Genomic DNA, 11,342 nt, shown 5'->3' on the forward strand with positions numbered 1-11,342 from the left:
TCCAGGAAACAAAAGCGATGTTTATTTGTCCAGCTTGATGGAAGCCGGCTTACAGTTGAGTGGAGTGGTCATGCTCTTCCCATGGCGTATCTTGTGCAGGGTCCTCGGTGGGCGGAAGTGGACAGCAGCGAGAGCAGAGGCACCTCCGACACGCCTTGTCGAGGAGCGCGTAGAGGAGCGGGTTCACGCAGCAGTGGGTGCTGGCGATGATGGCTGTCACCTGGAAGCTCCTGTCCAGGTGGTAGCGGCTCCCACAGTCCCGCAGCGAGAAGGCGTCCTTGAACGCAGACAGGAACAGCACCACATTGTAGGGTCCCCACATCAGAAGGAAAACAACCATGATGGCGAAAACCAGCTGGGAAAGGTCAGACTTCCTGAGCGTTTTCCCCAGTCGCACAAGGCAAACGATAAAAACCAGCAGTGGGACCAGAAGGCCCGCCACGTTCACCTTCAAGGTCAGAAAGGGCTGCCAGCCCGTCCCCTGGCCCGGCAGGAAGTGAGGCCTGCTGCAGGGGCACCTGGACCCCCGGCTGTCCCCCTGAGCCGTGCACTGCAGGACCTCGGGCAGCGCCAGCAGAGCGGCCACCAGCCAGGCCAGGGCACTGGCGAGGATGCCACAGGCCCTCCTCCTGGCCGCTGGGGACAAGCTTCTCGCGTGGAAACACACCAGGTAGCTCTGCAGGGTCAGGAGGGCGTTGAATAATACCTCGCTGTGCAGGCCCACGGAGGACAGTGCCACCAGAACGGTACACGTGGGATGGCCCAGGGTCCCCCCGTGGGAGGCAGCGTGGGCCCGGAACGGCAAGGTGAGCGAGAAACACAGATTAGACACGGCCAAGTTTAGGAGGTAGATGTGTTCCGCGTGTCGGAGCCTTTGGCATTTGACCAGGATAAACACCGCCAAGATGTTGTCCAGGAGGCCCAGCAGGGACACGGCGGTGTAGAGCTGAGGCAGCAGCTGGGCCGAGAGGACGGTGGGGTCGTACGGGGGGCATGGCTCGGCGCTGTCTTTTATGAGAGTCTCGTTGTCAAACAGAGGGTCGATGAGGACGTCATAATCCTCGTCGGTGTAATTAGCCATCGCCCGGCTGCCCGCACAGAGAAAGGAGAGATGATGTTATTGCAGCCAGCTGCACGGCCCTGGAGGAAACAGCAAACAGGTGAGGGCCCAGGCAGCACGCCGGGGGCCAGAGGACGACTGCGGCTCAGAGAGTGAAAACAGACATTTCTTGACCCGTCCCTCCTTCCCGCCTGGGCTGCTGCACCCGACGCTGACACCCCGGGCGAACTCAGGTAAGCGGGACACGGCTTCTAAGAACTTCATTCATTCTCTGGGTAGAAACAGGAGCCCGCCTGAAGGCAATATGTAGGAAAGAGAGAGGAGCTCCCACGCGAGAGAACCCAGAGCCAGGGTGGCGGGATCGGCGTGGGTCCTCGTTCCTCCCTGTCTGGGAAGCTGGCTCACCCCCGGCAGCTTCCTGTGACAGGCTGGGAGCTCCGAGTTCTGCTCTCGAAGGACAGGAGCAAATGTCTGCAAAAGCGAAAGCATCCTCCGCCCCACATGGCCTTGCTGGTGAAATACACAGATGACTTACCCCCGGCCGGCCAAGCTGCTGGGACGGGCCTGGGACGGGAGACACCGGCTTCCTTCCAGCCCAGTAGGCGGTCCTGACCTTTAGGGGTGAGAGAAGCCACCGTGTGTCCCTGATAGCTCTGCCCCCCAGTCCCGGGGCTCCGGGATTAACTGAAATAAAGCCCCGTGAACGCTCCCCCCGACCCCCCAGGCTGTGTCGCAGCCTCCGGGGGAAACCAGGAAGTTGTCGAGTCCTCCACCTCCCCCTGGACCCGCCTCTGATTTCCCGGGCCTCCTGGCTGCCCCAGATAAGGGAACTGGGTTTGGCTGCTGGTCGGCGATACGGAGGGAGGGTTAGGAAGGCCCGTCTGACATGTGTCACTGAGCAGGGACCAGCTGCAGCCAAGTGTCACAGTGGCACTTGCAGACCCAGGGGCCCGATGGCCACCTGCAGTGGCTCCTTAGCATCTGCAGAGCCCACACCTGGAATCCACCCGGGGCTCCCAGAACTTGTAGTGAGGACCCCAGGGACCGTGCTGGGTGTTTCTTGTCACTTTTGGCTGAGGGATGGGGTCTTAAGAGAGGATTTCCCTGGAAGTGGCAGCCACAGGGATATATCCCTTGGGAAGGGGGTGCAGATGTGTGGTGTCAGTGCAGGGATCGTGGGGCTGCCGTGAGCACCGACAGCCCCACTCCATGGGAACCGAGGGGTCAGGCAAGCTGTTAGGAGCTGACCCTGCTCCTGGAGGGAGAACCCAGCGCAGGAACATTCCACGGTGAGGACATGGAGGCAGAGAATGTGAGGGTGACAAGTTCAACCCCAGACAAGGCAGGGACGAGGCAGGATTTGAGGCCAGAGAGAGGAAGCTGAGACAAGAGCCCAAATTTGGAGCGGTGGGCGAAGGTGGTGGGCGGTTGGGGCGGAGGGAGGACGGGGAGGGTTGGGAAGAAAACTGAACTGGGAAGAGGAACTTGACAGGACTGAGCATTCTGTCTGAACTCCCAGCTCCAGTCTTTGCACCTGTGACTGGCCTCCGGGGGGACCCTCCTTGTGGATTGGTTAGCATGTATGCTGCTGGTCAGATGGCATCCTGTTAACGCCACAGAGGGGTTCGGGGTAGCATTCGATCCAGAACGTGGGCCTGTTAAAATAGAAATAAGGAAAGCATTTAAAGGAAGGAAAAACAAACACAAGAAGGACCCAGACGAACATGTGATCCAGCATTAAATTTAACTCAAAGGGCGACACAGGCTGCTCCTCCCTGAGCAAAGGCTGGTGCTGGTGGGAACCGGGGCTGTGACCGTTTCCCAGCCAGTCCCCCCGCCCCCCCCGCCCCCCACCATGGGCTCTATGAGTGAGGGTCACTGTGGCCTGGGAAGCTCTGTCCAGTGGTGCTGGCTGTGGCCCTGGGACCAGCAGAGGCCACCCTTCCTCCAGGGGCTCCACCTCCTGTGGCAGGGCTATTTGGAGGCACACCAGCCCCCCACCTGCCCCCCACCTCCCCAGAACCTGGAGTGAGAAGGTGATGGCGGCTCTTGATACTCTATTGCCGGATGCCCACTGGTCGATCGCAGGCCCGGGGATGAGAGTCAAGTCCAACGCTGAGACTTGAAAAACCCAGTGAGTACACGCCCTGCACATGATGCGGTTTAAGTGGAGGGAAATTGCAGGCAGGCACCTCGAACGTGTCACGGGATTATGTGAAATTGAAAGTTTCCCAAGAAAAACCACTGTTGTGTATATTCAGGATCACCCTCACTTCCTGGAATTAGCAGGGCCTTCGCTTTCAGTATTATTTTGTTTTGGCTTGATTCCTAGCATTCTGCTTATCCCCTGGTCCGTTCCCTGACCTTCCTGGAAGCCCCGGTTAAACCAACCCACTCCTCCCCTCCATTCTTTCTTGGAGTATGTGTTTCTAAGACCAGCTGGTTAACACCATTGAGCCACGAGTACAAGATCCATCACTAGCTTACCGTCTCCTGTCTCAACTAGCTTCCAGAGACGTTTCTAAGGAAAAAAGGAAAAAATACCCACTGAGTAAAAACTCCCATATCCAGAAGGGTTTTTAGGGCTTTTCATATTCTAAGACCAAGTGCTGACTTAGGGCAATACGACAAACCCACAAGAATGGAATAGACCCTTGTCTACATTGAGTGGGTTCTGCTAATAATATTTTGCTCTCCTTTTTAAGGATCTTGATTCCTTGTAAAATTTTTAATCAAATCATGATTTAATCACACCAGTCAGGGTTTATTTGTGGTTTGTGAAGCCTACCCACTGTCTCTCCTGGTGATCCATTTCCTTGGATATTTGCAGTCTCCATGTGAGTTCAAATTTATTGGGGATTATTTTCTCTGCATCAGCTTTGTGTGGCACTCCCTTCTGGGGGCAGTTTTGCATTTGTTTGAGCCGGAAGCACTAGGGGCATCAATGGCCTGAGATGAGTTTTCTTGGTCTGCTTTTGTGGTCTCCTGAGCTGAGGGTATTGTAGAATGGAACCTCACATTTGCATGAGGCACAGGTTTTGGATTCCCAGAGGAGATTCTTCCCTCTACTGCTTAGAGCAGCGGCTCTCAACCTGTGGGTCGCAGCCCCTTTGGCGGTCGAACGACCCTTTCACAGGGGTCGCCTAAGACCATCCTGCATATCAGATATTTACATTACGATTCATAACAGTAGCAACAGTACAGTTATGAAGTAGGAATGAAAATAATTTTATGGTTGGGTCACAACATGAGGAACTGTATTTAAAGGGCCAGAATGTTGAGAATAACTGGTTTAGAGCCTAGGCAAGGACTGGTCCACTGTCTCATTGCCTTCTGCCTGTGGGGGTGCATTTCTTCTAGTCCACCTTTTCCTAGCTTTATGCCAGGACATCTCGGTTCCAGCTCCCCATCTCACGTAGCCCTAAGCTTTGCCGTCTGCCCCATGTTGGAGTCACAGTTAGTGGCCTTTTTATGCACGTGGCCTTTGATTTGTCTACACCAGTGGTGATCAACAGGATAAATATCCATTGAGTAGTGTTTCAATGAGCATTTGTTGAAAAGTGCCATTCGTTTATTCATTTCACAGGTATTTCGTGTCAACTGTCCTGTAAGCCTTCCTTTCTCCCTCTCTGTCCACTCTCCTCTACCCTGCTTTATGTCCAGAGAGACTGGTCTTATTACTAGTAATAGCAGACCCCCCTTAGCCTAAGATTTTCCGCTGGGTTTGGCCAATGGGGAGTTTCAGGTAGGAGATTGGAGGCTCTTTCCTGGTCGAGTCTCCCTCTTGGTGGGGCAGCTCTTCCCAGACAGCACCCTCCTCTTGGCCTGCGGTGGGAAAGGCGGCCCACTCTCACCAGCACTGAGCCCTGCACTGTGTGCTGAGTTCCCCATCCCCTGTCTCAATCTTTGTAAAGAGCCCTCTCACCAGACTCCCCTCAGTTGCTCCACTGGAGTGTGCCACATGTTTTGTAGCAAGATCGCAGGACACATCTCCCGAGAGCCAGGAGCTTTGCCCTGGGAGAAAATGATGAGCAAAGTAGGCCCATTCCCTGCCCTCATGGCACTGACATGACCACCTAGAGCGGCGGTTCTCAACCTGTGGGTCGCAGCCCCTTTGGAGGTCGAACGACCCTTTCACAGGGGTCGCCTAAGACCATCCTGCACATCAGATATTTACATTATGATTCATAACAGTAGCAACATTACAGTTATGAAGTAGCAACGAAAATAATTTTATGGTTGGGTCACAACATGAGGAACTGTATTTAAAGGGCCAGAAGGTTGAGAACCACTGATCTAGAGGGATACGGTCAGGTACATAACTGATTATAACCCAGGGAGTCATGTGATAGCCTGGGAATCACATGGGAGCTATGGGGCAGCCAGCCCAGAGGGCCCAGGGGAGGCGTCCCAGGGTAGCTGTCATCTAAGCTGAAAGCCCGAGTGGGCGTTAGCCAGGCGAGGAGTGCATAGGCCTCTTCTCCTCCCTGTTCCTCCCAATGTCTTCTTTTTTCAGATCCTTGAGGGACCATTTACTTGTATCTCAGAGATGGGACAAGGGAAGTGAAAGTAACATAACGCAGGGTGGAGACATTTAGTCATTGGCGCCTGTGACTGAGTATTGGTGGAAGAGAAAATTGGAGCCAAGAACTTGACTATTTGAGATGGCACTCCCAGGAGTGCAGAGCTCTCAGCGAGGGCGTTGCAGGCAGAGGTCTTGTTGATCTAAAGGGCTCCCAGGAGACAACCTGGAAGGGACCCAACTGAGGTGGGACCCAGCAAGGGAGTTCCAACGGAGGCCTCAGCTGATCCCGTGAGGAGCTTTGGGCTGGGTTGGCCCTGCAGCGCTGTCCCACACTGAGGGAAGAGGGCCAGGCCTCAGCCGTCTCCTGGGCGGGGACATAGCCTGGCAGGCAGGTCCCAGCAGCTGAGGGTGGTTCCCAAGGAGGCATGCAGCTGCCCCAGCCCCAGCAGCTGGGAGAGTGAGTGCATTGACCCTGAAGAGGGCATCAGGGCACAACCCACAACTGCACATGCTGAGGGCTCTGGCTTCCCTGCACATTTTATTTTCCCTAAGATAAGAAACAGAAACTGAAGTGTACAAAGCTACTATGTCATAAGACCATGAGCCCATGCTGTGGTTGTGTAGGAGGAGTCACGTGACCGTTGTCCACTTACCCCTCTTGACTCACCGTGGTCATCAGGGCTCGCAGAGTGGCAGGAGAACTGAAACGTCCCCGTCCCCACGCCACCCTCCAGTTTTCCTCTTTCTCCTTCCTTATTTCATGGGCCACACTCTAGCCTTTGGAGCAAGCATACCAAACTCAAAGGCTAACATGGACTAAATAAACAAGGTTTAAGTTTATGTGGGCCACAAAAAAACAAAAACTTCAATTTTCATAGAAACGTAGGTTGTTTCAATAGAGACATGCTGAATGCAGAGGGCTGAAATAAATGAGTCATCGTTAACATAAAATAATAGAACATTTTAATAAAAATTAATATTTTTTCTTGAACATTAACTTACTAGACACTGAATAACTGCACAAATTAATAAGCGTAACACAAATAAACCTATTTTTCGTGTTCTCCAAAAGCAAAATATTTCCTGTTGCACATACCAAACAAGTCAGTACAAGACTAATGATGTGGCAATTGGCTGCTAAAATATTCGCTGCTGGTATTAGTGGAAAGAAATGGTGCGCCTGCACGTAAGGCGTGTAAAGGGAAACGAATGCAACATGATTATAGTAATCAGTCATTAGCGAACGTTGTAGTTCATTATTAATAATTATGTATAACAGGATATTGTAAAAATTAAGTTGTGAAATTTTAATTAAAATGTTTCTTACATAATGTTATATTGGCTGGGCCGCAAAAATATTCATTGTGGGCTGCATGTGGCCCGTGGGCTGTGAGTTTGACATGCTTGCTTTGGAGGGTCGGGAAGATTGAACAGTCCCTGGTTCAATATTAACCATACTGTGAAGAGTTAAGAAATCTTTTCTTATGAACAGAAGTAAAAGGTAATCAACCAAGTAGCATCCTCACTTTAAAAATATTCCCTTTAACAACATTAAATCGTGACAGATTTTAACTGTACAAGATGGGGCTGGGCCCTGGTCCTCAGCCTGGGTGGGTACTCTGGGCCCTCCTGGGGTCAAGGCCCAGGGGGACTGAAGCTGTGCTCCCTCTCTACCCAGTGCTCCTCCAGGGAGGGTCCCTGAGGCCCCCCGGAGCCTTTCCTATAGACTCCAAGGACGTGGTTTGAGCTGGCTGCTATCTGTGCACCGGAGTCTGAGGTACCCACCTCTTTCCCATCTCACATATTCAGCCATACCCTCTGGAAAGGATCCTTGGGAAAGGTCCCTCCTTCTCCCAGCAAACCAGGGCCTTCGAACCACAAAGGCTGGTCCTGTCCCCTCCGGAGAGCCCAGAACTTGGGGACAAAGTTGAGCTTTTCTAGGGGCAAAGGGGAAATATGGTTCTCTGTCCCTTTGCTGTGAGTCAGTGCAGGAGGAGACCAGGCAGGCGCTGGTAGGTTATCTTGCGTTTTGGATTGCATCACAGACCCCGTGGATGTTTTTTCCGCTCTTATCTTGCTTGGTGTCTCCGGGACACCGTTGACACTTCCTCTTCCTCCCAGAGCTCTGGCCTCAGCAGGGCTCTGCCTGTCCCACACACCTTCTTCTTCTCCTTGGGGGCTCCTTCTTGTCTGCACTCCTCAGGGTTCTGTGCTGAGCCATGTGTCCACTGCTGGGGCCCCCGATGTGCCCCCCAACCCCTGTGCTCTGCTGGGTCCAAGGCCAGCACATCCAGCTTCTCCCGACACTGCCAGCTGCATGAATTTCTAACTCAACCGTCCTGAACACTGAACCCCTCATCTCATATCCGGGGCCCCAGCCTTGACCTCCCTCCCTGCCTAAATCCAAGTCCTAATGAGTCATTCCCCTGGTAGTTTTCTTTCTTTTAAAAAATACTATAGTATATGTATTTTTTATTGATTTTAGAGAGGAAAGGACAGGGAGAGAGAGAGAAATATCAATGATGAGGGAATCTCATTGATCAACTGCCTCCTGCATGCCCCACACTGGGGATGGAGCCTGCAACCCAGGCATGTGCCTGACCAGGAATCAAATTATGACCTCCTGGTCTATACGTCGACATGCAACCACTGAGCCACGCCAGCTGGGATCCCCTGGAAGCTTTCAAATGTATTAGCTACTCGCCACTTAGAGCTCTTAACCTTGGCAGAGGCCTCCGTTGTGTCCCCAGAGGAGCACTGCCAAAACTCTGCCTGGGGTCTCTGCCTCCCTCCTCTCTTGCCTCCTCCTGTACATTCTCCACATGCTGGGGTCGATCAGATGGCCAAGGTACACATTCCCTCCCCGGCCCCTCTCCACGCCCCTTGGGCCCACACTCCTTAGCACAGTGAGCAAAGCCATCCTCAGTGGCCCTCTACTCACCAGCTTCCTGTCCCATCTGTTTCTACTCCCTTCTCACTCTCTCATGAAACTACTCACCATTCCCCGAAGTTGCCTCCTCCTGTGCCGGCTTGTTTCTGTTAGGGTCCCTGCAGAAGGTACACAAGAGGCCGACAGTGATAAAGAATTAAAATTTATTAGGTTATCTGGAAACCAGATGGGCTGAGCAACCAGGGAGGGGGAGTCAGAGATTTTAACAGATTCTGGGAGACGTTTTCTGTGTGGAATTCTCTGGGCGGGTCCAGATTCTGGGCGAGCCCTGAAGGGAAAGTTAATGGTCTTTGCAAATACAATGTGGTCTAAGCGAAAGGGAATGCCGCTTGCGAAATGATCTAAATGTCAGTTTTCCAGGGGGAGAGGGTACTGATTCGATTATTTGATCAGGCCTAACATTCCAGCCTTTTTGTTTTATGGAATAGGGACAGAGGTCATTTCCTCCATAGTTATTTTCTGCTGAAAGGGGATGTCGAGATAATATGGGGATGGACTTTGATTGCAGTCGGCTGGAACACTGTACAGATGCCTCCTGGCTGGAGTGAGGGGTTGTAGCAGCATCATTTCCCGAGAGACTAGTTGGTGAAGGCTTGAAGGTGGTCCTGAAGGAAAGATGAAAAATGGTGCAGAATACAGGGGTCAAAAACAAGGATGAGGAATAGGAACGTTAATGGTCCTATGAAGGAAGGTAGACACCAATTTATATTTTTTAGCCAGTAGTCCCATGAATTTGCAAAATATGATAGAGCCCTGGTTAAGCCCCTTGTGCCAGTCCCGACACCTGCCGAGATACTGAGGGTTATGAGGAGATGGATTATCTGGAGACAGGTAAAGACTAGTTATGGGGGGTGGGGGGAGGCTACATCTACGTTGGGTGAGAGAGAGACTAGAGTACAGGTTCCTGTCCAGGTGATCATCCCTGTTTTGAGTAGAACTCTGTCTCCTGCTAAGAAGGGATGTAGAAAAAAAAAAATCCCTAGCACATGCCTAGATCATTCATTCTCGTCAGTGTTTGATTAGGATGCCAGGTGGAGTTCTATGTGATACCCAAGGCTGAGGAAACCTGTTGAGTGATTTGGGAGGTAAAAGCTGGTCCTGCTGAAACCGGTTTGGCTCGGTGGATAGAGCGTCGGCCTGCGGACTGAGAGGTCCCAGGTTCGATTCCGGTCAAGGGCATGTACCTGGGTTGCGGGCACATCCCCAGTGGGAGATGTGCAGGAGGCACCTGATCGATGTTTCTCTCTCATAGATGTTTCTGACTCTCTATCTCTCTCCCTTCCTCTCTGTAAAAAAATCAATAAAATATATTTTAAAAAATAAGAATAAATTTAAAAACTGGTCCTGAGGCAGCCATAACTGAGGGGACAGCCATGGAGGAGATAAGGCATTTACGGTCTAAGGTAATGGCTCAGCTGTGCAGAGCCAGAGTGAAACCAAGGTAGGCGACTGTGGTTCGGGACAACTGGGCTTTATGAGGGGATGGGTGGCGGCCCCAGTCGGACACAGAGGTAGAATGAGAAAAGAGTGGATGAAGGGGGTGTCTATAAGATGCTGTGTAGAGGTGAAGTGGCTAATGGCTGTGAGACTAACCCCGCAAACCCCATAATAGAGCCTTAGGAGGGGACAAGGGTCCCAGCAAACTTGGGGAGGGCAGAATAAGTGGCCCCAGTGTCAGTTGAAAAGGCGATCGGCTTCCCTGCCCCCACAATCACTCCCCGAGGCTCTGTCCTGCTGATGTAAGTCTGTGGGGCCTTGTGGGGGCCTGGGCAGCTCCAGTCCCAGGAGGTCTGGGAGCTGCACACGGGTCCAGAGGGTGGCCTTGCTGTAGTGGCTGAGGTCTGACCTGGAGGGGCCAGCTACAATCTGATTTCCAGTGGCCGCCCCTTCTGCACCTTGGGCAGGGCCCAGGTGAGGGTCTCAGGTTTGGGCAGGACCTGGCCCAGTGTCCTTCCTTGTTACACTTGAAGCACAGGCCCGGAGGAGGCTTAGCCCCTGACTCACGCTTGTTGGAGGACCGGCACGTCGTTTGGGGCATGTGCGCGTGGTGGCTAGGAGCCGAAAGGCCTCCTTCTGGGCCTCAGCCTTGGCCTGATCTCGCCTTTGTTTTTGGATTTGGGTCTTCTGGTCTCTATTCTTAAAGACCTCAAAGGCCAGGTTAACAAGGTCTCTTTGAGGGGTGTGTGGACCCGTGTCTGTTGTTCGAAGTTTGCGGTGTATGTTGGGGGCTGATTGGGCTTTAACATGGGTGTTCAGAAGAAAGGGCCCCTCTGGGAAGGTGGGGGCCGGGGTGGTAAATTTCTGTCGGGCCTCTGTGAGGAGGGGGGAAGAGAGCTGGGTTTTCGTCAGGGCCCTGAGTGATTTCATTAAGTTTGTCATAGTTGACTGCCTTATGGGCAGCCTTTGAGTCTGGCAATGAGACAGGTGATTATTTGGCTACAGAGCCGGCACCCTGGAGAATTAACCTGATAGTCCTATCTCGGGTCAGTTCGGGGGACTGCGTCAGTTCCAACCGGGTTGGCTGCCATGTCCTGTCTATGGAGGGAATGGTCCTGAGCTGCTAGCCAGACGTGCTCCTTCTTCTCTGGGGTGAGAGAGGAGGACGGGATGACATAGATGTTGTGTCAGGTCAGGGCATAGGACTGGGTCAGGTACTCAAATTCCTTAATAAAAATGGTCGGGTTGGTGGAAAAAGAACCTAATCCTTTCCCAATCTGGGAAAGGTCAGACATAGAGAATGGGATGTGTACCCGGACTATGCCCTCGGTCCCTGCTCTCTCTCTCAGGGGTAGAACGGGCATGAGAAT

At 52.7% G+C, this 11,342-nt stretch overlaps 1 protein-coding gene across 1 annotated transcript; it reads right to left on the bottom strand.

Annotated features, from left to right (window-relative positions):
* On the bottom strand, positions 1 to 8,670 carry CCRL2 (C-C motif chemokine receptor like 2). The gene is made up of 4 exons (XM_059664297.1): positions 8,584 to 8,670; positions 2,595 to 2,715; positions 1,596 to 1,673; positions 1 to 1,088 (listed from the first exon to the last, which is right to left on the bottom strand). The coding sequence occupies exon 4, from the start codon at positions 1,079 to 1,081 to the stop codon at positions 50 to 52; it is 1,032 nt and encodes a 343-aa protein (XP_059520280.1). The 5' UTR covers positions 1,082 to 1,088; positions 1,596 to 1,673; positions 2,595 to 2,715; positions 8,584 to 8,670; the 3' UTR covers positions 1 to 49.
* Between the last annotated feature and the right edge of the window lie 2,672 nt (positions 8,671 to 11,342).

This window comes from Myotis daubentonii, chromosome 14 (genome assembly GCF_963259705.1).
Source record: "Myotis daubentonii chromosome 14, mMyoDau2.1, whole genome shotgun sequence".
Lineage (NCBI taxonomy): Eukaryota > Metazoa > Chordata > Mammalia > Chiroptera > Vespertilionidae > Myotis > Myotis daubentonii.

What these genes read in the sequence shown, in the direction of transcription:
- CCRL2 (XM_059664297.1), bottom strand. Translation starts at nt 1,081, where the DNA reads ATGGCTAATTACACCGACGAGGATTATGACGTCCTCATCGACCCTCTG.